This window comes from Pipra filicauda, unplaced genomic scaffold, assembly GCF_003945595.2.
Source record: "Pipra filicauda isolate LSUMZ 115617 unplaced genomic scaffold, ASM394559v2 scaffold215_size1667880_pilon, whole genome shotgun sequence".
Lineage (NCBI taxonomy): Eukaryota > Metazoa > Chordata > Aves > Passeriformes > Pipridae > Pipra > Pipra filicauda.
In genome coordinates, this window is record NW_024104327.1 from 1,265,636 (window position 1) to 1,293,486 (window position 27,851).

A 27,851-nucleotide genomic window follows, 5' to 3' on the forward strand; every position below is an offset into this window, starting at 1 on the left:
TGGCGGGGGGCGGGGCTTAGGGAGGGGCGGAGCTTTGCGGGGCGGGGTTTCGTGGGCGGGGCCGTCGCTCCGGGCATCCGCGAGCGGAGGGGGCGGGGCCTTGCTACACTGTGTGGCGTAGGGGCGTGGCCTCGGGCAGCGCGCGGGGCTCGCCCCACGAGGGCGGGGGGGGCGGGGCTTCCCCCTCACGGCAGCCGCGTCCAGGCGCTGGGACCGCCCGGGGATTCTTGGGAGCGTCCCGGTCCCTTGGATCCGTGGATTCCTCGGAGCCCCCTGAATCTGTCGGGTCTGTAAATCCCCTTAGAGCTCCCTGGATCTCCCCCTAAGCCCCGTGGATCCCGCGTGTCCGTTTATTCCTCAGATCCGTGGATCCCTTGGAGCCTCGTGGGTCCCTCGGGTCTGTGGGTCTCTCGAAGCCGTGTGGATCCCTCGGAGCTCTCTGGGTCCTTCGGAGCCCTGCGGATCCCTCGGATTCATGGATCCCTCGGGTCCGTGGATTCCTCGGATCCATGGATCCCTTGGAGCCTCGTGGGTCCTCGGGTCTGTGGGTCTCTTGGAGCCCTGTGGATCCCTCGGAGCTCCATGGGTCCCTCAGATCCATGGATCCCTCAGAGTCCCGTGGGTCCCTCGGAACCCTCTGAATCCTTTGGGTCTGTAAATCCCTTGGAGCCTCCTGGATCCCTTGGATCTGTGGATCCCTTGGGTCTGTGGATTTCTCAGATCCATGGATCCCTTGGAGCCTCATGGATCCTTCAGGCCTGTGGGTCCCTCGGAGCCCTGTGGACCCCTCAGATCTGTGAATTCCTCGGGCCTGTGAATTCCTCAGGCCTTTGGATCCCTCAGACCTGTGGATTCCTCATGTCTGTGGATCACTCGGATCTGTGGATTCCTTGGTGCCCCGTGGGTCCCTCATGTCCATGAGTCCCTTGTGTCCGTGGATCCCTTGGGTCTGTGGATCCTTCGGAACCCCGTGGGTCCCTCAGAACCCCCTGAATCCCTTGGGTCTGTAAATCCCGTGGAGCCCCCTGGATTCCTCGGAGCCTCGTGGATCCCTCATGTCCATGGGTCACTCAGGTCTCCGGGTCCTTCGGGTCCATGGATCCCTCAGATCCATGGATCCCTTGGAGCCTCGTTGGGCCCTCGAGTCTGTGGGTCTCTCGGAGCCCCATGGATCCCTTTGGAGCCCTTGGTGTCCATCGGATCTGTGGACCCCTCGGAGCCGCGTGGATCCTTCGGTCTGTGGATCCCTTGGAGCCTCGTGGAACACTCGGAGCCCCCTGAATCCCTCGGATCCGTGGATCTCTCGGACCCCCTGGGTCCCTCGAAGCCCCTGGATCCCGGCACAGGCGGGTGACTGGCGGGAAGCTCGCTCTCCGCGTACCGAGTGCCCTCGGTCTCGGTGGGTGCGGGAGGAAGGCGCATCCTCCTCCTCCTTCTCCTTCTCTCTTTCCTCCTCTTTCTCCTCCTCCTCCTCCAGTAACGCAGTAACGTGGCGTCTCCCGGCGGTGGGAGCCGGCAGGGAGACATCGCCCGGCGCGGGGCAGCCCCCGTGGCCACCCCTCGTTAGTAAGCTGGTATCTGTGGAATTAATCAAAAACATATGCAAAAATACGCGGGTTTATATTTTTATTTAATCTTACGGACAGCATTTCCCCTTCCACCTCCCACCCCCCCCGTGTTTCCTCAATATATATTGATTTTCGTTATATCCCCGACTAAGGGTTCTAGCAGGAACTCAGCCCAGATCCCAAATGTCTTCTGTCCAACATGTAAATGATGCAAAATCCAGAAGAAAACAATTATCTTTTATGTTGGATTGATCAGGGCTTCTGGGCGGTTCTGCAGTCAAATAACAAAAATAATAGCAACTGGAGCTCAGGGATACTGTATTGAGGGATATTGTTATTGAGGCACAAATAGGCATTTTTTTCCCATTGCATCCCTCAGTCCTATTGGCTGAAGGGGGTGATTTGCATAATCACTCTGATTTTATTTCTCAGTAATCATACAATACACAAACCCCTTAACTCCGGATGGTTGATAGCTTTTATTGCTCAATCAGGGTACAATGATTTGCATAATCACTATGCTTTGATGGTTATTAGACCCATTCACTGCGACAGAAATCATAACTTTGTGCTTAGTGTGGTGGACTGGAGAGACCCCAACCTCCACTGTTTGCTCTGCCACAGATTTCTGATCTGGGCAAATTATTCACCATTTATCAATATTACATCTCCATGTTAAGACCTACTCACCAGCAAACATGAGATGATCTGATACTTCAGCAATTAATTAAATGTTGGGAGCATATAATCAATAGATGCTCAGACACTGCCTGGACAAAACCACACTTCAGCTGCTCCTTATCTTCATCTTTCTCTTCAAAAATACTCACTTTGTTATAGTCAGTGGCATAATATTATGCATCTTAATAATCATCACTATTAAATAACATCACAATTTAAAAACTGGAACCAGAGCCAAGAGAAAGCACCCCATCATCAGAGCTGTAGCATATTTTGTTACTAATTTACCCGCAAAATTAACTACTGTGAAATAAGAGAGAGAGAACAGAGAACAAAAATCAAACATATCCATCAGATTAACTTCACATATGTCAGCAGCTAGTGGGGATACCTGAGTGTACTGGCACTTGCAAGCTGAAAACTTCCAACCTAACTTCTTTATTTCTCATCTAGGTTTTTAAATTTGGTATAACTGGAAAACTCCTAATAACTGTCCTTTTAATGTTTTTAGTGGAGCCATTTCTAGGTGCCCACGGCCTCCCAGAATTTGACCAAAATTTCAGTTTTTTATCATTCAAGTCATCTTTTTCCATCCGTAAGTAATAAAAAAAAAAAGGCTGAATTTTGCCAAACTCCATACGTGCAGAGAAAGTCAATACTGGGCTGAAAGATTTCATCCCAAAGGCCATTACCATTTTTTAAGAAGTTGTGAGTGGTGGCATGTAATGGTCTCACAAATAAAGCTGACTCTTGTTCTCAGATACAACTTAGGGCATTATGGCAGTAATTCTATAATTAAATACAGATAAATAGGGGGGGTCACTAACAGGCTTGTCTAATAACCACCATCATCAAGTAGCATTTCCTGGGCTACCTCCTTGCAGTATCCAACCTATAAATAAATGCTAACCTCAGTGAAGAGCTAATGCTTAGAATTATGTCACCAAAAAAAAAAATAAATAATGAGGTTTTTACAATAACTGTACAAGTTATGGCTTAGTATTTTTACCCATAATTAAGATGTATTTCCAAAGAGCAGCTGCTATCAAGCTTACATAAACTTGACATGATTTTCCCCTTCGTAAAATCCATCATGGCAACTTAACAACCACAGAGTCTTATCTCTGAATCATGTTACATGGTTGAAGGGGAAACCAGACAAAGTTGCTTGCATTAAAAGGAAAGGGTTTTTTTCCCCCCCCCCTTCATTAAGGTGTTACGTTTCAGTGCAGTAAATTCCTGTGGTGTCATCTGCAGGGTGCAGTCAATCACCATAAAGGAGATTTTTAAACCACCTTACAGATGCCAAAGGATTGAACTTCAGCCTGGTGAAGTATTGTGGAGACCTTGGTATTTTTTATTCTCAGTTTATCATTCAATATTGTCAGACAGAGCACATCTCACTGGGTCTCACTGTCCCCTGCAGAGAATTGGGCTTGTTCCTTGTGAGTTTTCAGGATTACACTGGTTTATTCCTGGTGAACAAATACCAGGCCAGAGGAAGACTTGTCATGACTTCAACCCTTGCTGCCACCATCTTCTGAGTTTATTTTCTGAACTAGTTTTAGTGATTTCCTTCTTTAGATATTTTACATACCCAGACATATTCAGTAAGAGTGTTTTTGAGACACAGGAAAGGCTGGAAATCGGCCTAAACCATCCCAAGCTGAAAGTGAAGAAATGTGTTTCGTTGGCAGCAACTTTCTTACCAACCTCTACCGTGAGTTAACTCCATTAACTGAGAAAACCTGTGCATGTGAAAAAATTTAGGTTCTGTGGCTCAGTCGGGTGCTATAAATAAATCTCATTGCTACATTTCACAGTGGAACTAAAGCCTTTGTCAGCCCTTGCTCATCACACCTATAGCACTGTCAAACTGCTGTAAAGGTTAATGATGCACCCGACTCACAAATTGAGTAGCTGATTTAATGTCCATATGATTTTTTTCACCACCAAAGCTGGGAGTGCAACAATATTTTGTACAGTTGAGAGAACCTATATCTGGTTCTTACCCTTCAGCAGCTAGGTACAGGAAAGGTCCTTGTCTTGTCCGTGAGTCATGGATCAACTCTGCCCTTGCTTGTTTGGGAAGTGAGGAGCTGCCCCCTTCAAAAACACAGCCTGCCAGCTTTGCTAAGGTTTGTGCCTTGAGAGAACATTAATACAGCATCATACACAAAAGGTCTGCCTGAGGATTGATGAACAAAATGAAAACTAATACAAAATTTTGAATTTGCACCCAAATTTATCGATGCTGTTTCTTATCGTAGTTGACTCTGTAACTGTAAAAGCCTTTAAAAGTCAGTTGTTGCCTAGTGGTGACACTCAAATGCACACACATGCTGTTGTTCATCTTGGTATCATCACTACTCCAGTATTGTCATAGAATCATGGAATGATTTGAGTTGGAAGGGACCTTAAAGGTCAACTCTGTGACACTACCTTGTTCTATGATTATTGGCACTGCTTGTGTTGTGTTTTTGCTGGAATACACCAGTCCAGAACCAAATCCTGTTATTCTCAGTACCAGATATTTTACAGAGGTGACAGGTGTAGGACTTTTCCAGTCCATGTCTCAGCTGGAAGACAGTGGATATCAAAAGCAGACCAACGTGGGCAGCAGGGCAGCAAGGAAACAAACAGACTTTGTCACAGAGTTAAAAGTCTGTGCTTAGCCCAGCCTCCTTGCTGACGGATGGGCAGGATTTGTAGGTGCTGAGGCAGCAGCAGGTCTTAGGGGGGGATTTAGAAGCTGGGGAATCAGCTTCATGAATTTTGAAAGGGGTTGGATTTTGTCCTTTTGAAGAAGGAGCAGGGATATTACAGACAGTAAGGGGAAGGGATGTCTGAGGTTGGTGTTACAGCAGCAGACAGGCAGGAGCAGCTCCCTCAACACAGGTGTGGAAAGAGGGAAACTCAAGTGGCTCAAATTCCCACAGGCACAGAGTTGGTGTTTGCCACCACAGACTTGTGCAGACGTGTTTCTGTTGGATGATGGGAAATGTGTGTCAGTAGCAGTGTTTTGAATGGAACCATGGCTAAAGGATCATGTTATCTCGTCAAAGGAACCTGCTGTGGCTGAGCATCCACCAGGGATGGCTGATGTGCCTGCAGCTTCGGAATCAGGTCTGGCTTCCACCTCTGCTAATAGAAAAATTACTGAAATTGCCCTTTTAGGACAAACCCGGAGGAGTTTCAGTGGTGATCGAAGTCCACCTGCCTCTGTGGCACAGATTTTCATTCAGGTCTGTGAAATGCCCACGCGGCTCTGTGCAGGGCACCCTCATCTTCCTGCTCCAACTCCCTCTTTTGACAAGTACCATATGCAGGAACTGACAGGAGTGTGTTGGTGTCCCAGTGTGTCCTGCTGGGGCCAAACTCTCCACCAGCAGCTTTCCCAATGAGCCACTGGCCCCATCTAAGCCTGGAAGAGGAGGAAATTCATAGGCTGTAACCCATGGGTTCCTAGCAGCAGTTAGCAAAGGGCATGAAGTTGGAATAGGCTGGCCAGATGCAGGGAGCACACTGATCCCTCTTGGTGCCAGATCCCAGACTAACCTGATCCCTATTATCTGCCACCTGAATGGGGAGAACAGTCGGGCTTGTTCCCAGCAAGCTGGTGCCATGCCAGAGGCAGAGGTCATCAGTGATGGGGAAGTTGCAGCACTAACTAAAGATTAATAGATGGTATCCTTCATCAGGCTGTAAAAGTGGGTGGGTAAAAAACCAAATCACAGACGTGGTGACTTCAGAGAATCACAGAATATGCTGAGCTGGAAGGGACTCACAGGGATCATTGAGTCCAACCCTGAGCCCTGCACAAGACCATCCCCAAGGGTCACACCCTGTACCCCAGAGGATCATCCAAACGCTCCTTGAGCTCTGTCAGCCTTGGTACTGTGCCCACTGCCCTGGGGAGCCTGTTCAGTGCCCAACCACCCCCTGGGGGAAGAACCTTTCCCTGAGATCCAACCTAACCCTGCCCTGACACAACCTCAGGTCATTCCCTCGACTTTAGAGACTGTGGCCTGTCCAGTAATGTTAGCAGAGCCACAGAGTCCTTCAGTTAGTCAGAAACCATGTGCAAAAGATTAGGCACCTGTGCAGCGTCTGGGATTCACAGTGAGTCAGAGGGATTGGGAAATCTTTGTAAAAATAACCAGGAATCCCCCCCTGTATTTTATTCCCATGACTCATCCCACAGGAAGAGACAACATGGGCAGTTGTAAATCTCTACAGTAAATTTTTAACACAACACATCACAGAGATAAGGTACATGTATCCACGCTTTTTCTCCACTTCCATTAAAAAAAAAAAGTCATTTTCCTGCATTTTCTAATACTTTTGTGGTACGAGTTTCACAGTCCAACGCTATGGTGGAGAAAACGAAGTGCACCATGTCAGTCCATCCACTCACTAGCACATATCCCTGAGCCCTTTATCCCCTTTTCTCTCCGGAAGAAAGCTGCAGATTGAAGAAATTGTGGACCATCGTTGCTCTGGCATTGCAATTGGGGGGGGGGGGTTTAGCAGGAGAAGCAAAGAAGAACAGCAGCTCAAAAATGGAAATCGTCTCTTCAGAGATGGTAGACTCTGGCTGGGGGTGCATTTTGCTTGTCAGGAAGGTAATTTACACACGCTGGGCCAGCCAAATCCACCGTCGAGATCTTTTCAGAGCTGTTCTTTGTCACGGTAACATTTTCCACCACCGCAGGTGTCCTGAGGTTTTTTGAGGAGTAATTCGATGTGCAGTGCCTGGCACAACAGAAATGGAGAAAAAACGAACTGTTGGGTGTCCTATCAGCATGAGGAGCTGCTGGTATTTTGAACCCAATCCAATTAATAACAGGATGTAACTAATGACAGCACAGAACTGATAGCTGGGATAGAGGGGATTTATTTAATTATGGAGGTGGCCTTTTTCCTCTCCCCTCAGTCTTCTGCCCTTCAAAAAAACACATCTTATGACCTCATTGCCCTCCTTAATTTGGCTAGATGCATTCAAACTAACACTGAACAAAATTTTGCTTTGAAGAGACTTCTCAAAACATACAATTTACTTTCTCATTAGAGAAACAAAAATCACAAGGAATGTCCCTTTTTTTGTGGCTTCAGGTTCATTGAAAAAAATTAAAATGTTGGCAGTAGAGAGAATTAGGGGCTTGGGTCTCTTAATTTGCCTTAATTGAATTTTAATACAGACACACAGACACACACATACATATATATACACAATATATGCAAAATCTGAGAATGAGGAGAAAAATTTGGACTAGATATAAATTGATATTATGCAAGCACCCACCCTAGTGATCCTCCAGCCACTGTTATTGCTGATGAAGGAGCCTGGGAAGACCCCAGGAAGCACTAGGGCTTGGCAGACTCGTCCCATGGGCTCCCTGATCACTCCTGGCTCATGCAGGAATTCATCCCTGCACACATTCCCTTGGTGACTCTGGGTCCCCCCCTACTTCCCCAACACTCACCTCCGGAGAACACTTATTGCTACACTGATGGCAACCAGCAGCAAGAGGCTCCCACTGAGAGACACCATGACAATTGCGTAAGTGGAGGGTGGTGAACCTTGGAAAGAACATGGAAATCAGAGGTTAGTTTTGCCAACAAAGAGCTTTAAGAAATGCAGCAGTTTGTGAAATGACCCCAGGTTGTTACAGGCTGCAAATGCTGATGGTCCTTCTGCTGCAAGCCATGGGGTGGTCAGCTCTGTGTTAGGAGGGTGTTCCTGGGAACTACTTTTTGTTCAAAAATCTCACAGTTCAGTTACTAACTTGTGGGTCTTTACCTACCAAAGAACAAAGCAAAGCTGCTTTTCAGGGCTGGGACTGAAATGCAGCCCTATGGATCTCAGGGTGGAAGAGTCTGCCCTGCACTGTTAGACCACAGTGTCATTCCACATATTATCCACCTGTTCACAGTAAAGCCACAGTAGGATCCTGGCTCTTACTGCCTCTCCAGCCAGCACTTTCCATCCACTTTCACCCTTTTCAATCTGCTTTCATCCAATTTTGCTCTTGGATTTAACTCCAAACATTAAGGAGTGAAATTTTTCTCATATCTCCCATCTAGCTCTGCCTCCAAGTCCTCCTCTTGTCTGGTGCAACCCCTCCTTTTATTTGCACCACTCTTCCCACCCTAAAAACCCAACAGAAATGGCTCTACCAATGGCTGATTCATCTATTCCTTTTGAGCCTGTTCAACACTCTGTATCTGCCTTACATACTCGATAACACTCTCAGCAGTGTCACCACACAAATAAAACACTGTCAAACTTATTTAAGATTCTAATGGAAACAGACAGGAGAGTAAAACACCTTCTTCCTCAGAAACCATCATGTTGTGGAAACCTTCGCCATCAGCACAGGCCACCCTGAAAAATTAAGCAGACAGACATTCAGAAGGCTGTTTAATGTTTAAACCCAGCACATTCATTTTACATTCCTTTAGGACCATTTCACTATCTTTAACAGGTATTATCTTTACAACTGACTTACTTTGCTATCACTGTTCTGCAGACTGGAGATTAAAGCAGCATGGGTTAAGGGACAGATCCAAAAGGCAGAAGTTAACCTGACCCAAAAAACCTGGATTTTTCTTTGAAGGCAATGAGCTTGACTTGATGTTTGTCTACGGCATCTAATCTTTATAGAATCACAGAATCCTAAAATGGTTTGGGTTGGAATCTTAAAGCCTGTGTAGTTCCAATCCCCCTGCCATGGGCAGGGACACCTCCACTAGACCAGCCTGCTCCAAGCCCTGTCCAACCTGGCATTGAACATTTCCAGGGGTGGAACCTTGGCATGGACAAGAATGCTGGCATCACACTCCAGCATATCTAGTAGACACTTTTATCTACTCCCAGCCAGTTTGCCTCAGGACACAGAGCAGAGGTTACACCTTGTCTTTTACTGCCTCCAGAAGGGGACAGCTTAACTGCTGTAAAAAATCTCAGTCATCACTTAATAACTACAAGTGGTCAACAAATAGATGGAAAAGGTAACAGGGATCCAAAATACAATGTCTTGCTTTGTGGCAAAGAACATTACCTTACCACAGCAATACCAAAACCCTCATCCAAGCACCAAGTTTCTCAAAATGATGAGTAAAACTTTCTTTGGGCACAGGTGTATCATTAACCAAATTTCAAGTGAAACTGAGGCTAACTATGAGTTTTACATGTGTCAGAGTCTTCTTCATGGATGGGAATCTCAAGGACCTCTCTTGACTCTTGATTTTATGATTAATATTCCACTTGGTGAAACTTAAAGCTGTAACATCCCTTATTATTGGAAAGTATAATGTGTAAAAAGCAAGTGTTCAGGTCAGATTCAGGTGTCACCCTGTATGAATACTGGCACACAATCACAGACACACACATAAGCACACACATATTTCCAGACATTATTATATTCTATTCTAGCTCCTTTTTCTGGAATAGAAAGAAAATGTGGAATCACAGGATGTATCCAGTCAATAAGTATAAGAATAAATTGTCTGGCAATATGTTCTGAGGTCTAAAAGTTCCACATAGAATGCGATCTCCAAAGGTCATCTAGTTCCAACCCCCCTGCAGGGACATCTTCCACTAGACCAGTCTGGAGCTTGCTCCAGCCCCATCCAGCCTGACCTTGAATGTCTCCAGGGATGGGGCATCCACAAGTTTCCTGGGCAACCTGTGCCAGTGCCTCACCACCCTTATCCTAAGCTATTTCTTCCTTCTATCTAGTCTGATTTTCCCCTATTTTAGTTTAAAACCATCACCACTTACCTTATCACTACAGCCTATCAACATGAACCAGAGTGACCTGCAGGTCCTACCTTTTCTAAAGCTTGGATGGTAAAACCAGGCAGTGTAATTTTGTGAAATGTCCCCAGGCTGTTACAGGCTGCAAATACCAATGGTCCAGGCTTTGCATCTTGCCCATTACTGCATGTGAATAAACTGAAATGTTGGCCCAGTGTCTGTGTCAGGATCTCGTGAAATTTCCCCTGGTGCAGGGAGAAATGGGCAGAGGGACACTGAGAATGGAAAACCAACTTGATTGCTAGAGAGTCCTCCAGCCTCCCAAGATACCACCTCTTTTTGTAACATCAGTAAGATGTCCTAAGGAGAACCTTGAGCTTGAAAAAGTCAAGGAAATATACTACATTAATTAAAATATAGAGTAGAATAAAATCACAAATATCTGGATTACCTTGTGACTGCTGGAGACCCCTGTGTCAGCATCCTGCTGCTCAGACCTTGCCTGAAAGTAAAGCTGCTCTGAAGGGCTTCAGGCTAATTGCTCACTTCATTTGCCTCTGTTGATTGCTTCCTTCTCGCAGAGGTTTTTATTAGGGCAGGATAATCTCTTCCGTGTGTGGACAATCAATAAAGTGTGGAGGTGGATCAAACAGAGGGTTTACTCACCATCCCTTTGTTAAGCAATTCCTTTCACAATCTTTCTGGTGGAGCAGGAGGCACAGTTGGACTCCACCCAGGAGCCTGCCAGGGCTTCCGCTGGGCACGGGACCCTCCGATGTGCATAAACTCCTGCAGGAAAACTGCCTCTGTAGCCTTTGCTCAGGAATCACTGCAGGAACATGCCATGTCCCAGGAGGGGTGCCTTTGGGCCCTTCCTCCTTCAGAAAGCTGGGTGGAGAGGGCAGGGTTTGGGTGCTCTCCAGGCAAGGAAACCCCATCATCTTTGACTATGGGACCATGGCAAGTCTGAGCCCCATCCTTGCTCTCTGGGTGTTACACAGCCTGACCTGGCTCTTTGCACTGAAAGGAACAAGGTGGGAATTTAAGGGGATGTTGTTGAGCTGTCCAGTGGAGAGAGCCAGTTCAGGGTTTCAAGCGTGGTTCATTGTGGTGTTTCTTGCAGCCTGGCTTCACTGCACCATGGGCAATCAATCTACCTCTGCAGCACCCACCTTTTCCCATGCCTCAGTATGGGGGAGTCACATCTCCACAGCTCAGGACTTCGTTTTGCTCTGCAAAAGCCCCCATTCCCTACGCCAGACTGAAGCTGAGCTGCCAACTGCACCAACTTCTCTCGTGAAAAGCTGTGGGTACCTGTGCTTTGTGGTCAAAGAGGGAGTGGTGCCCTAGGGTGGAGGCTCCTTTTGTGTTAATACAGGTACTAAGAAAACATTAATAAACCCCACACCGGCAGGTGTTCCAAAACAATAGAGATTGACAGGTTTTTCTACTGTGCTTGGATAAATAACTGCACAACAACTTCAGCGCCTCTTACGTCACAGGACCAAACAGGACCAAAGCACCTCTCCAAGTCCCCTGGAGATTGTTTGGAAGGTGTCCACAGTCCAAGGCACTGAGCACAATGACAGCTGTGAATTTTTGACTGTGACTTAAGGAAACAGCAAATTAACTACATTAAACAGATTTTACGGAGAGAGGAACAGCAGAGAGCAGGCCTGCAGATACATTTTTTGTTAAGCCACACATCAGCTATCCATTCTGTGTCACCCACAGAGGAGAACACTTGGTGTGTGGGTACCTTCTCTTCCATCCTCTAGGGCATCATGGCCTTTTGCTTGGCTTTAAGACAGAACGAGCGTGCTGTTAAAGTAGTTTCTGTGTTGTCGATGCCACAAAAGAGTTCCTGAGAAGGGAGGACTTTATATTCTGGCAAGTGCTGGTTCTTTCCTTCTTTATCAAACTAAGAGAAAGTTCAAATCAAAACTGAGATTGCTTTGTGGAAACCATTTGTGATTTTTGAGTCTGATCCAGACTCCAAAGGTCACCAGAGCTAATGGGAATCTCTTTACTGATTTCTCTGGTATTTAGATTATGTCCCAAGGGAAAAAGCTGCTAAATACAGAGCAGGCCTCACTCCTGGAAGCTACTGAACATCTATATGGTAGATCTCCATCCCTTGTATGTGCCCAGTTGAAGATGTGATGGAAGAAACTGGGACATGTTCTTCTCCACAAATTTCTAGTATAAATGGAAATTCACTTTCACTGAAGTTTCAAAGACATTAAGGAATAAGCAATGGATGCTCTGAATATTCCTGAAGGGGAATACTCTTTTTTTTTTTAATTTAATACGTATTATTTTTTTTTTAAATCCCAATATCCACCTCACTTCAAACTCAGTTTTGTGGAGAAGCTTGAGAACAGAGAGCAGGGAGCTGTGGTGGAGGAGGCATCTCTTTCCTGCAGAAACATCTTATCTCACGTGGACTGGGTGCAGTCCACTACTGCAAACTGCCAGCAGAGATAAAAACAGTCCCACTGAGACCAGGGGAACCAGCCAAGTGTGTCCGAGGCCACAGAGGTGCACACCACAGGGCACAAGCTGTATGCAAGGCCAGAGCTTTAGCACCACGGTAGGTTATTACCTGCTCTGGGATGATTTATTGGTGAATTCTTGGCTAGGAATTTGGAAATAAAACATTTCATAGATGAGGGTACGTATCAAGCGTAATCTTAATGCAACGAAATAAAAAGCCCTCTCAAAATTGTACTGAATAGTCCAAGACAGTTAAATAAAATCGTGTTGAAGTACATTTAGGATCATAGAATCACAGAACGATTTGGGTTGGAGGGGGACCTTAAATATCATCTAGTTTCAGTCCCCTGCCATGCTCATCTAGGCATAAACTCCATAGATAAACCCTTTAGAGGAAGAAAAAAGCTACAAGACGTGACAGAAAAACAGTAAGATGTCCTACAGGAGCTCTCCCAACAGTTTTGCTGAGCAGAGTGATTCATCCCTAAAAGCCAGTGGGGTAGAACTGGTTATCCAAGAGGGTCAGCAAATGCTACACTTTGTTTTTGTTAATTCCTTGTTGATATAGCCTAAAAAATACAGGTTTGCTGAGGAGGAGCTATCTTTTGTACACTGCAGAATTTATACAAAACTTTTGGCACAGTTACCTTGAGGTTTCACGTGAAAATTGTGGAAAAGGAAAAATAACTTAAAGAAATCTGGGCTTTAATTTGTCACAGAAGACATAAGGCTGCAGGAATTGAACTGATCAGTAATGAAAAAAAATCACACATTTTTTCTTTACTATTAATTATTAGGGCCTTAACCTACTTGCCGTACACACTTCAGACAAAACTTCTGTATCTTTACCTTTAATTGGCCTATTTTGGCAGAGTCAACTTTTTTTTTTTAATCATTAAGGCATTTATTCATCAGTGTGATCGATCTCAAGAGCAGTGAACGCTCAGTCTGCTTCCAATGGCTTGTTCATGACCCACAGGGTCAGGCTGGATGGGTCTTGGAGCAACCTGGTCTAGTGGAAGGTGTCCCTGCCCATGGCAGGGGATGGAATGAGATGGGCTTTAAGGTCCCTTCCAACCCAAACTGTTCTAGGATTCTGTGGATTGCATCTGCCGTTTCAGAACAAGGTCAACGAAAGGCAGACAAGGTCACTGAGGGAGATGGCTTGAAGGCACCTAAAATTATGGTCCTGAGAGAAGGTGTGTTCCCATGCCCTGGAACAAAGGAAAGCACACACCTTCATACTGTTGCTTGCTGCACTTCTTCACCAACATAAATAACTACGCTAAAGAGTCTCAGAAGCAAAGAATGTGTGTCCTACATCCTGGACAAGCACCACCACACCTCAGGGACGGAGCCCAGTTTGGAAATGTTGTGAGCAGTTCATGGAAACAACTCTGTGGGGTAAAAAGTGATCCCATCAATCCAAAATTCAGATCGCAGCTCAGCACGTGGCCTGTGCTGGGGTTTTTTGGCGTTCTCAGGGGATTTTGATGAACAAAAGGCTAAAGCTAAGGTCTGTTAGACAGCTATTACCTTTTGCCTCTCATGTGATAATAGCCGTGGAAGTGATATTTGGTCACCTACGCAGGTTTCCTCAAGGTGTTGACAAGCTGCACGTCATGTGTCAGAAAAGCTGAATGTTTATTTTCCACACTAACATGTCACTCATTTTATGTTAAGGGCAGCAACAGTGTGTGCTGTTCCATGTGAGTAAATTAAATGTGGCTGAGGCTGTTCCCACGTGGCACTGAAGAGCTTCATCCACCCAACGAGACATTCATCATCTTTTAGCTCAGGGTGGCCACATCCAAACCACTTCGGGAGAAGCTGCAGAGCTGGACTGACTCCCCATCCATGCTGGTAAGTGCTCCCCAGGACTCCAGTGGGCTCAAACACAACCCTGCCAGGGCCACGGCAGTGATTTAGCCGAGTTCAAATACAGGGGAACACCCCCTTAGGGAGTGTGTACTGCATATAGAACCATACCAACTACTGGGTAAATCTTCCAGTATCCTTTTTTTTTACCTTTTCTTTATGATGCCAGCTGGTGGAAACATTGAGGGTTGAGTCCCTGAAACACTAGTGTTTAATGGGATCCTTGTCACCTTAATGTGTACAAACTTTGGCACAAGAGGAAAGCAAACAAAAAGCTTGGTGATAAGAAAGCTTCCCTGGATATTTATCGAGGTAGATTTGTTTAGGTGGTAACTGCTCGTTGTTTGTTTTCTAGGATCACATTATTAGCGTGAGGAATGATTATTTTTTTAACTCAAAACATTCATGCTTGATTCTGAGATACATGTTCCATTGCAGCATTTGCAGTTGTGCCCTGTGAATCCGTTACAACCCAGGCAAGTGGTGTTTCCATTTCCAAGTGGAAATTGGACACTTCAAGCTTGAATGTTCAATTTGAAGCATATTTGTTGCTTATTCAATCTGTCACGTGTGTGAACTGTGCATTTGACACAGTTTCACAACTCCAACAACACGTATAGGGGCTGCTTACTTGCTGTGGGAAGTCCCTGGGGAACACGATGGTCTGAACACTGCTGAGCTGGGAGCAGAAAACAAATAAATCTGCTGGGGATGCTTTGTGTCTGCTCCTGGGCCTCAACAGGCTGGTTCTCCAATGGTGAGGGACAACAGGTTACTCTGCTGGCCTGACCGCATCCAGGAGCTCTGGCACTCAGAAGCCATTAGGGCGGTAATTTCTTATTGAGCAGCGGGATTGCTTTATGTCTGGGCAAAATTTTTGATCTACAGTGGTTAAGAGATTTTACCACCACGCTGCAGCCAGGTTCATTCATCACGGAAAACAGCACTGTGTCACTCTGTACAATAATCTGTACAGGATCCTGTATCCTGAATATTCTGTGCAGCTAGTTCTCCATCTCATAAAGGATGCAGGTGACTGGGAAAAGGTTCATGAAGGCGACAAAGCTGTGGGACTGCCTGTGTTGGAGAGATGACTACAACTCAACCTGGAAAAAAGACAACCTGAAAGTTTCATAGATGCCTATGAAATCATGACTGACATGCAAAAGGTGGGCAGGGATTGCCAGCAGTCAACAGGCAACTGGTCTCATCCAGTACAAGTAGCCCAGGGCACAAAATGAGGCTAAATTTGGCTGCTCAAAACATCAGAAGCTTGTTTTCCCCCACAACCTGTATTTAAGCTGTGGAGTTTATTGCCACAGGATGCTCTAAGCTGCTAAAAGTGTGCCTAGGTTTTAAAAAGTCACTGGTTGTGTTCATGGAAGAAAAAAATCCATTGAGGGTTATTAAAAACAAGACATCATGTCTAGGTCAGAAAACCCATAACCAGTAAATCATGAGTAGCTAAAACAATATTCTGGGAACATATCTCTCACTGCTCGTGTGCTTTCACAAAGTGTCTGCTTTCATCTGTAACTGGGAACAGGGCACTGGCACAGATGGAACCTGGTCCAGCTTTTCTGGTGCTTTTGTTGCTTTTTTTTCACCCTACAGAGGCCATAATGCTGCCAGTTCAGTGAGTCCTGTCAGCCCACCTACTACCAGAGCCTACGCAGGGAAAGGGCACAAAACCAAGCTTTACCCTTCCCACCCTGGCTTCCAGATCTTCTGGCTGCACCGAGGAGCTGTAAAGCCTGATGGTTTAATCTCCCAGGCCTTTTCTGGGAACGAGGGGAATACTGAAAGAGCGACTCTGCAACACATCCAGGTGCTGGGGATGGACAAAACCACTTTGGGGTGCTGGTGGTGCTGTACTGGTGTGGGAGATCTTCTGGATCAGGGATGACGGTGTCTGGGACTGAGACCTTTAGCATGGAGATGAAGCCTTGGCAATCAGGGTGTTGCACACTACCAAGAAAAGACCTGGAGGACTATGTCTGCAGTCTCAAAAGTCAACTTTGGCATGTCTCCCTTTATTTCTGTGGATCCACAAGGCACTTCCTGAAATGCTACTAAATCTACTTCCAAACAACCAGAGGCAGAGAATTTCCACCATGAAACACTTCAACATATTATTTGTGAATTAAAATACTTATACAAGGATATTCTTGGGGATAAATTTCCCAGTTGTTTGCTTTAGTGGAGTAAGCATAGCATTAAATTACAGGGAAGCGCAACTATTATCTCATAGTTTTCTTTTTTTTATTATAGACTTTTTATCCACATGAATGATAAAGAAACTACAACAGAGTTAAATACTTTTTTTGATAACAGTGATTATATTCTTAATTACACTCAATATTAAATTGTAAAATATTTCCAGAGGAGTACAATCGTAATTCGTACAGCAGGCAAAATACCAGGGGAGGGAAGGGACGAGGGAGAGGGGTGTGAGAATCTCCAGTTTGCTTTTAAAAAGCACTGTGTATGGCTAACGCTGCTCTATCCATCCATCCATCCATCCATCCGTCCACCCAAATCTGGTTCTGGCCCATCTGGTGAGACGTTCACTTCTTTCCATAAAACAACCACTATCCCAAAGCAAGAGATGAACTGGCAGATGTTGTCAAGTGTCTGTGGCACTGAAAGGACCAGCAGTTCCTTTCACAGCTTATCTGCACGATTCGTCAAAAGCATTTTCTCTATCAACTTCAACAGTCCTTCTAAAAACACAAAGACTTAAACTTTGGTACCACCCAAAAAAAAAAAAAGAAATCAAGGACAGGCATTTTTTTTTTTGTGGTTTTGTGTTTACTAATAAATGGCTGCTACATTCTATTTGACATGGTTGTCCATGATACTATGAGGTCACTTGTCCTTAGGTTCAGAGGAACCTGATTTTTTTTGTTATTTAGATCCCCAAACACTTCCATTTCACAGTCTATATACAAGTCAGGTTTCTGACTGGGTTATAACTTATAAGGTAACAGCTGCAAAAACTCTTGTGCCTCTGGGAATTAAAAAAAGAAAAAAAAAGAGAGAGAGAAAGAGAAAGAGAGAGAAAGTGTTACCAACATTAAGTCCAAGTTTGAGATACTCACAGAATTATGACACTTATTTGCAACCCTTGAAAACGGGACACACACAGGTCGCCTGCTCTAGGAGCATCCTTTGAGAGTTTGCTAGTGAGTATCTGCAGGGTCTTGTGGAAATATCCACATTAATGATAAAGTGAAAGTTTTAACTGACTGCAGTGTGAATAAACACAAGAAGACCTGCTGTGGAAAGGAGCACAAGGCCCAGCAAGGGCAGCTGAGGAACACAGAGCATGAACTGAGGGTCCTCACCCCCTGGGTGTACTGTGTGGGTAGGGATGTGCTTACGTGTCTCTTCTTGAGGAGACTCTTTTCTTCTGCTTGGCATATCTGAAATTGCTCCTGAACAATACAGTTGTGATTCTCTGCTTGACTGATTTAGCTTAGCAGTTAAGTAACAACTAATCTTTCAAAAGCACCAGGGCCTGCTTGGAGAAATCCCTGTTGTCTGCAGGGATGGTGTGCCTCTGGAAACAAAAACAGCGTGAGGAGCTCATCCATCCTTCACACTCTCGGCAGACAGGCAGGAAATGCTCGTTGCTGTGGTGCCAGCACCTTCCTTGCAGGGATTGTCAGCTGATGGAAACCTGATGCTGGGAAGAAACGGTGCCTTTTCCTCTGGTGCTGCCATCCTCAGGCAGGCTTTTATTATTGTACAGCAAGTGCTGTGGACAAGGCTCTGAGAGCAGGGCCTGCTGCTTCTCATCTGGGGAGGCGTGCTTTTTTATTCGGGGTATTAATATCACTGAATTTGTTTTAAATCAGCACTCAGATTAATCTACACTCAACCAGAAAGTGCTGGCAGTCAATAAGAAAGTCTGCACAAGAGGCCAAAACAGACCAACTAGATGCTTAGATTAATCTCCTTATCTCAGCAGGTAGAGCTCAAGGCCACAGATATTGGTTATCTGGTAACTCTATACGTACCCTTAATGTTTTTATTTTTAAGTATCTGCTTCTTCCATAGCTCAGGCAAACCTCCTTCATCTGTACTACCAAACCCTTCTCAGATGTCCCAGACTTTCTCTTGAATACGTCTACTTTGTGCATTGCTGAGATCCCTATGTATGAATAGCTCTTTTTTTTTTCTAATCCCACTACTTCTCCTCGGGGATTTTTTCAGTGAATCCACAAGCCAGATTTTGTGACATAACACAGTAGCAGGGCTACCAGCTTTTTGCCTCTGTCTCCAATCCCTAATCCTCTTGTTTTGGTTTGGTTTTCGTTTTGTTGGTTTTTTTTTTTTTTTTTTTTCCCAAAAAAAGGAAAAAGGGGGACTTTATTTAAATGTCAAGACTTTAGCACTCAAAACTGGACTCTCCCAGGCCACTGTTGATGGAGATGGTACTTCTACTGACTGAATACTTCTAATAAACAGTTCTGAAAAATGCAGTGTTGGGTTTAGGAAGGCCCTGCACATGAGCAGCAGGATAATTTCCTTCTGCAGGACACCAAACTACAGATCAACAGTCAGTGGGGTCCTGTAAAAATCCAAATATATCCTAATATGCCGCTCTTTCCTGGAGCTAAAGCAGTTCCATTAAGGGCAGAAAAACCCATTCCTACCTGCTGATGTGTGAACGTTTTTCTACACTGTGAATGCCAAGGTATTTCCCTCCTTGCACTGGAAGTAAAATGACCTTGATGACACTTCCAGTGTCAAGAAAAGCACATGCTCAGGTGATCAGAACCATAGAATCATTGAATGCTTTGGGTTGGAAGGGACCTTAATGTCCATCTCATTCCACCCCCTGCCACGGGCAGGGACACCTTCCACTGTCCCAAGTTGCTCCAAGCCCTGTCCAACCTGGCCTTGGACACTTCCAGGGATGGGGCAGCCACAGCTTCTCTGGGCAACCTGTGCCAGGGCCTCACCACCCTCATAGTACAGAATTTCTTCCTAATATCTACTCTAAACCTATCCTCCATCAGTTTGAAGCCATTGCCCCTTGTCCTGTCACTGCAGAACCCAGTGATCAACTCTCAGCACTATCTCCCACTCCAGTGAAGCCTCATAGCTCATGCCACATGTCAGTTACCAGCTTCAGCTTGTATTGAAACACCTCCACAGACAAGGCTCTGACACCAGAATCAGTAACATCAAACAACAGAATGATCCCATTAATTCTGGCAATGGCTGCAAATAAAGACACCAGGTCAGGTGGAACAAAGTTTCTTCTTTCACAAGCTCACCTTTAGCTTTTGCTGAGGTGTGCACCGAGCTTTTCTTTCCTGATCAAACTTGCTGCATAGGGAATCTGGAATGACACAGAAACAAAGATTCTGCTTTAAGCCAAGGTTTGGTTAATGCAATATCCAAGCTGGAGACTCCTGCAAATGAAAGGGTTTATTTGCCTTCCTGGAAACAGTGAGGAATTTTAGGCAACAATGCCTTAAATTAAAAGTTTGAAGACTTTAGGAAACTAAAAAATGGCCTGAATTAAAACAACAGATAGATCTTAAAATTCGGTGTAAAAGATGTCTTCTGATGCTTTGTTTCTATCAGTTGCTGACAAAGAGTAAAGCCACCTGAGAGATCACAAAAAATCAGCTGTCTGTGACAGAGCAGGCAATGCACACTGATCCCTGCACAGCCAAGATACAGTAGGTTGGGAGTATGAGACTTCATGTATTTATATCACCATAATTAGGAAGTTCATAATAGTTATCTCCGACTTGCACCAATCTGAGGGGAAGCCACTGAAGTGGAACAAATAATTAAAGAAAAACAGAGAACATAGGCATACTAGGGAACATAGTTATATTTAGAAACAAAGTGGGATGATGTGCTCACTGGCCACTGGGAATACAGTGCGGGGCTGCTCTTCTCCACTGCCTTGCCTTTAGAATGCAACAAAACTAATTTGCTCTGAGATTTCTCCATAGCTGGGAATCCAAGTGACTACAAATTCTTTGATGATGTCTTTTGGAAGGACCTTTGGAGGAATTCAGGCTGGGATAAAAAAAAAAATCAGTGTCCTTACGCTCGTAGGTGCTGCTGCACACTGAGGTGACCTGATTCTGCTGCCAGGATCTCCAGGATACTCTCACAAATAATGTCAAATCTGTTACTGCAAGCTGACAAAAATGTCATCTGAAGTCAGCAGTAAGGCCTTAAGCTGCACAAACAGCAGAAGCAACAGAGGCAAATGCACCGAGTTCAAGCAACCTGCCCCACACACCTAAGGACATGGCAGAGCATGTGAATTTTCATCCATATCCACTGATCCCATAAGTTCTTGAACATCCCTGGTTTTGATTTTAAATGCATTATGCCCACAGTGTGTGAGGATGTTTGTGTGAATTGTGCTCAGCATGTGTCTGGGTTGGTGTAAAACATTGTGTCTGCAATGGCAGTGAGAGACACATCCATCCCTGACTACCTTAATAAGGAAAAGAGCAGGGAAGGATCAGGATGAGGGGAAAGAACGGAGCATCTGCAGCTCAAGAACTAACCCTTTCATTTCTCAGGGAAGGAGGTCAATCTGATTGAAAGCAGCAGCACAAGGAAGCAGGAGTGTCTGTGGCTGAATGAAAGCAAAAGCCTTTCCTGGGGGGCACACTGCTTCCTCCACCACGCAGCCCTGGACAAAGGGAAATGTGTGTGCACAAGCCACTGATGGCTGGAAAAGACTAAGGACCCAGGTGTTTTAGCTGACTACTCTTATAGCCCCTAACCCTGGCAGAAGCTAAAAGCCATCAGGAAGCTTGCAGCCAGATCGCCCCGAAAAACCAGAGCTCTCCCCTCCACTAACAGAGCTGCCTCCCTGTGCTTGTGAAGGCCAGAAAGCTCCTCCCCAAACTGCAGCAGGGAGGACGGTGCAAAGAAGCTGTTTACCTGATCACCTGTGGCCACGGTTTAGATTCAAAAGGGAGCCACAGACAAAAAAAAAAACCAGCACGTTCCAGCTGGGACCTGTGACGCCTCACCCGCTGCTTTCTGCCTCTCTCCCACTCACCACGGCCAACAGGCAACTTGGGTTTGCATGGCCGCCAGTTATGTAGGACATCTCCCAGGCTGTACTGACCTAGATAATACAACGGGGTACATTCTGTCAGAAATTAACTGTTCTTAATCCACTTCTCCGCTATATTTGGCGCATCGGCGCCTTTTTAATGTGCGTTGGTTTATCCGCTCTCCTGGTAATAAATGTCACTGGGAGAGGTGGGTGTTCAACAGGGAAATGACTACTTTCTTCATGAGTTAAATCACCTACAGTGTCATCTTCTACCTTTCTCATTGTAAGAGCATTTGGCAGCTCTGGTGCTGCTGTGGAACAGTATTTACACCCCTTCAGTGCGTACAGGGTGACTGTTGTGATGAAGATGGGATCAGCACTCAAATGGGCACGGAGATCCAATGGGTGGCCCTTAACAAAGGGGTCTACAGCAATAAAAAAATTGCAGGCAGTTTGGATTCAAGCAGTAAGAAACCATTTTCTTATGACTAAGCCCACATTAACAGGAAATATGACACAATGAGGGCAGATCTGAAGAGCAACCCCAAGGGAACTGCAATATGGACACTGGGTCCTTCTTCCTTCAGGCCAACTCCAGTCTAGTCCTGGGTACTGATCACCTGTTAGGAGGTAGAGCACACTCCTGTGTGCATTCCTTGAACACATCCTCATTTGTTCCACCTGGAAGGAATCCAGACCCAAGCTCTGGGTCTGCTCCACAACACGAAGCAAAGCACAGGAAATTGGGTGGGATTGGGGATTGATTCATTTCTAAAGTGCAGTTCTGATCCCTGCTATAGACACTTGGACACCAAAGGAGCTTTGGCACACCATCCTCTTTCAGAGCCATCACTTTTTCAGCCCATCTCCAGTGGGGTACACAAAGACACATCACCCTGACTTCTGTTGCTTATAAAAAAGATTTTGCACCCAGGCAATAGCAGAGGATGCGTTTGTGGTTCTCTGTACATCCACACCCATTTTTGATCAGACTTTCTGCAGATTCTAAGGGAAAGGAAGCTCTTGCTTCTATTTTTAATATCTCTGCAAGGCGTTCCTTTTCTCTAATATTTGAATTTATGGGAGGAGGAGGCCCAGATCTGTGCTACCAAGGCATACACAGATGTATTGTCAAGATAAAAATTTTGCTCACTTGTCTTTAAAAAAAAAAAAGGCAACAGTAGCAAATAGAATAGAATTCTGGTGAAAATAGCACTCGTCAGCTCACTTTTGTGTGCCCATTCAGGGATGTGCATTCTACCTTCGGCATCAAAAGGACATATTCCCAATTCATAACACTAAACCTAGAGAGAACTCCACCAAAAATCAAATGAGGATAACAGAACACACAGAAACAGACCAGCAGTATCATCCCAACTGCTAGAGCACAGAAGAAAAAGTTAATTAGAATTTCTGGTTTGGGAGGGCAAGGTGATGAAATCTCCCTCGGAGTCTGCAGGACACACGGTTCCAGAAATGCTCTTTTACCCGTCATTACATGTGTGTGCCTGTGAACAGGCACTCGAGCACAAGATGCAGCTCAAGAAATCCAGGAGCCATTCTGCTGAACAACTGTTTGCCTCTGACACTCTTGTCAAGGTCAGCCATTCCAGCTGGACCACTTCAAGGAGAGGACAAAAAGCAGAAATGCCCATAAAGCACTGCAATTTCATATTTCCTCTTCTTGAAACTGGAGTGACAGTTGTGCAGAGGCCGAGGCCTCCACACACAAAAACAGGGATACTCCTTGTTTGTATAATTAATAAATTAGTTGTACAAAGCACCAACTTTCCATGTACAACCTAAAAGAGGAATTAAACTTTCTGGTGGTTTGTTTGTTTGTTTGTTTGTTTTAATTACAGCGGCACCCAGAGGAACATGATCTCATACCTCTGAAGATTTACCAGTATTACCACATAGTAGATTTTTTTCTTCTTTTAAACATTCCCTGTGATTCTTTAAAGATGGTGCAGAGATGGAAATCAGTTTTGCAGGTGGAGAGTTCCCGATTTATTTTATTGCCTGACTCTGAAGAACAGAGTTGATTCAACGTAGCACTTAGAGCAGAAAGCCATAAAACATAAAAGGGTTCCAAATGGATCCAGTTCTGAGCTCTGAACATTATTATCAGCCTAAAGTTAGGCTACTAAGGAGCAAGTTAAGAAATTAAAATACTCCAAACAAAACCAAACCAACAGTTCCCATTTAATCTGGAGAGACAAAGGACTGCCTGAGTAGTTCATATTTTCTAGCAAATCTCAAAAAACTGCCATCTTTTATCCCTACATAAAATTAGTGGGATTGGTCACTACCTGATGTTCTAAACCACAGTGGGTGATGAACTGAGTTTTTCCTGATGGACAGGTCACCACTGAGGTCAGCACTCCCTGGTAACCCAGAAACCACTTGTAAGGGAGCTCTGATAGGAAATTAGGAAAAGCAACTCTGTTTTCAGGAGACAGAGTGTTCTACTTCTCTGTGGCAACATTTGAGAGGGGTTCACGAAAACATTAAAGGATAAAAATCATCACACTGGGAATGCTGCTCCTGATCTTTTTCTCTCACCAGGCAGCTTGGAAGAAAGTTCATGCCTTTAAAATTTGATCCACTAACACAGTTGCTCAGAAAACAGTATCAGAGAGATACAGAGTCTCAAGTAGGAGCTGACTCAATACTTTCTTAAGGTGCTGCACTGTCCTGGCAGATGAATTCTGGTAAACACTGGACAGAAACTGACAACTCTAAAGGCAGGTGAGGCTCTTCTAAGGCCATACCATGTGTGTCATGAGAGAATTTACCTGAGAGAAATTACCTGCCTGGAATTTGCAGCAATGCCTTCTCTCTGGCCCTTTTTGTACAGCTTAGTGACAACAGCCAGATGATCCACCAAATCACAGAACCTTTTAGGCTGAAAAGCCCTCTAAGATCACCAAGTCCAACCATTCCCCCAGCACTGCCAAGGCCACCACTAACCCATGTCCCCAGCTGCCACTTCCACAGGGCTTTTAAATCCCTCCAGGGATGGGGACTCCACCACTGCCCTGGGCTGCTTGTGCCAGGGCTTGACAACACTTTCAGTGAGGAAATTTTCCCTAATATCCATTCTAAACCTCCCCTGGCACAACAGGATTCATATGCAAACCCCATATTTTATATATGACCTCTGAGTGCCTGCACTGTGCTCAGCCAATCTGGGAGACAGCACTTTGAAAGAGGAGGCAGAAAAAAATTAATTCAGTGAGCTGAGATCCATTTTCCAGTTAAATACGAGTGGAAATCAGTTGTTCCCTGGCACTTGGCTGAGAGCTTGGCACAAACAGGTTGCAAAACTTTCTGGTAGCTGCTCCAGACACCGATCAAATCCTTTTCTCTGAAACACAGGGAGTTCCACCTCCACATCAGGAAGAAATTCTTCACTATGAGGGTGACTGAGCACTGGAACAACCTTCCCAGTCACATCGTGGAGTCTTCCTCACTGGAGATATTCAAAAGCTGCCTGGAAATGCTCTTTTACCTGTTATTATAAGTGTGTGTGCCTCTGAACAATTCTGAGTAATGTGCCCTGGGGGGATCCTGCTTGAGCAGGGAGGTTGGACTAGATGACCTCCAGTCATCCAGGTCCCTTCTAACCTGAACCATCTTGTGATTCTCAGCAAAACCGGTGGCCACACAACGTCCTGCTGCCCCAGCACCCTGCCAAGCCAGGCTGTGCCCAAAGAACTCAACATCCATCACTGAACACAGAACAGGACGGGACCCACCCCGTTTTCCCAGTGATCAAAGCCTTGCTTCCAACTTTCAGGAAGACACAAAATATTATTATTCTTTAACCCCGGAGAGGGCAGGGCACTAAAATACCCCCCCCCCCCCGCTGATTAAGCCCTGCTTTAAGCGAGGCTTTTGACGAGGAACGGAGAGGCCCGGCCGCCGGCGGGTGCAGTGTGGGGCGGGGGGCGGCAGAGGGCGCCCGACCCCTCCGATCCATCCCCGCGGCCGCGGCTCCGCGATGGATTTCTCCAAAAAAAAAAAAAAAACCGGGAGAAAAAAGCATCCCCGGCCACTGTTCAGCACCGTCCGGGCACGGACCGTGCACCACCTTCACCCAGTGCTTTCCGTGCAACACTCAGCCTACAGCTGGGAGCTGGAAAGCTGTCAGATGCGATTGCTTAATTTTTTTTCCTGCCTCTTCTATTCCAGATATTTTTGACACAGGAAACACGCCAAAGATGGTTTAAGGCAGCTTGAGGGGTTACAGTTCAGGGGGAGTGAAACCATCGTTCTGGCAAAACCTGCCTCTGGTGGTCACGGTTACAAGGGATCACGGAACCACAGAATTGTTTAGGTTGGAAAAGCCCTACAAGGTCATCAAGTCCAACCATTCCCCAGCACTGCCAAGGCCACCACTAACCCATGGCCCCAAGTGCCACATCCACGCAGCTGTTAAATCCCTCCAGGGATATTATACAACTAATTTAAGTTGTATAATCCTTCAGCAGTGAGAAGAGCCAAAAAAAGCCCCTGACTCTGGGCATTTACATTGTTTGTAAAATAATTTTTAAAAAGGCAATTAAGCCAAGTTCTGTGGCTAATTATACCGGTAAATTTGGAGTTCAACACTGCAAAGGTATACATGTGTGAAGGTCTAAGTAAAATTAGGATTTAAGTATGCATTAAATACTTCTGCTTTTCTCTTTGCACTTCTATGTTAACAGGAAAATTCGGCTAAAGCTCTGTTAAAGCAACAGTACAGCATCTCAGGTACAAAAGAAAACCACCTGCCGCTGGTTAAAAAAAAAATAACAATAAAAAAAAATCAAAAGTAGCCATGCTTCTCATGTATTCTGCACCAAAAGCTTTAATTCATCCATGCCATAACCCAAGAAGGCCAAAGCAGTTCTATCGTTACCACATTCAGTTCATTAATCTTAATTCTAGAACATAAACATACAAGATACATTCACATGAATGAATTAAAGTAACTGCAGGGATTATCACCTCAAAAGTGCTGACTCCATCTCAGTTATCAACCAAGACATCAGCTGAAGATTTCTTTACCAGTCTTAAACAGACACACTCGTTATTTGCAGCAGTCTCTCACTTCTGCATACGCAAATACCTTTTATCTGTCTCAGTGTCACAAATATGAGCATAAGGCCTTGACTTGATGATTTGACAACATTCCTATTAGTAATAACTAAACTCAGGCAGCGACAGTGCGGGAAGAGGTCCTGAATTGCTGGGGCAGTGCATTAAATGTTGAAACTATTCCCTGTAAGTACATTCAGACAGCTCTGTTTAATGATTAAATGACTATTAGTCTTTCCGTAGCCTGCGTCAGTAAGTGGAAAGGGTGTGAATTACATGATCGTATTTCTTTTCCTGCCCAAGAAAATCAGAAAAAAATGACCACAGCTGGCTCACTGGAAGTCTGGGATATCCAGTTTCAGAAGCAACTTCACAATTGGGACACAAAGTGAATGGCAGGGGTGATCCATTCTCTCTTTGGGAAGGGGAGCTTGTTAGCTCCAAGCTCAGTTGACACAAGAGATAAAGGCTGAGGTGGCCCTGTAAACTCTGTGCTTCACAGCAGGAATTGGGCAGGTGACCTGCCTCAAATACAAAGCAGTAGGGGTGCTTTTCAGGGTGGCATCCTAATTAACATCTTCTGTGACAATGAAATTCACAGATCAAGCCCTGCCTGGCATCAACAAAGAGGGATGTGGTAAGAGCTGGACACATTAAAGGAAAAGAGTGGAGACCGGCAGCAAAAAAAAAAAAAAATATCCAGAGATGTTCTGGACTTGAGTTTCCTCCATTACCAACCTCTTTCAAACACCCTCCACCTCTCATTGAAATCTCTGAAGTCAGCAGGAACAGGGCGCGTGAATGTTCGGCAGCTCTAAAAATAAGGCCAGTCCTAAATGCGTCCAAACGCCGGCACACAGGTTTGACAATCCTGGCCTTCAGCTTTGTTTTTATGTCCTAACCCATCAATTAGAAAATGACAGTACCAGGAGGCTGGACGATGCCTTCTCTGCACCATGGCCCACGACAAGCAGAAGGAAAATTTAAGGTGCTGGAGCACGGGGTTGATTCAGGGAAGTGGGGATATTTGGCAAAGCTGCCTCGACACAGAGGGCTGTTAAATAATGTCAGACTGATCATGGAGAAAGCACTAGCAAAGCAAGTATAAGCTGACAGCCTCCTGTTTGTTACTATGCCCTGCTCTTAAAACCACTAATCAGTGTTTGAGTATGAAACATCTTCCCATGTTCCAGCCGCCTTCCTTGCACTGGATTAAGCATGTCAAGTTTTCAAAACAGCACAGTTGTATGTGATGATCTAGAGTTGCACTAACACACAGGCAAAATCCCTCTTGATTTTAAAACAACAAGCAAGAGACCCAGCAGTA

At 45.2% G+C, this 27,851-nt stretch overlaps 1 protein-coding gene across 1 annotated transcript in view; it reads right to left on the minus strand.

Moving 5' to 3' along the window:
* Window positions 1-16,647: 16,647 nt before the first annotated feature.
* SKOR2 (SKI family transcriptional corepressor 2) overlaps window positions 16,648-27,851 on the minus strand; it is a 35,013-nt gene continuing 23,809 nt past the window's right edge. The window contains exons 8-9 of the mRNA XM_039381170.1: window positions 19,674-19,738; window positions 16,648-17,395 (exon numbers count right to left, since the gene is read on the minus strand). Coding sequence (XP_039237104.1) covers window positions 19,676-19,738 — 63 coding nt within the window. The 3' untranslated portion in view covers window positions 16,648-17,395; window positions 19,674-19,675. The remainder of the gene's footprint in view (window positions 17,396-19,673; window positions 19,739-27,851) is intronic.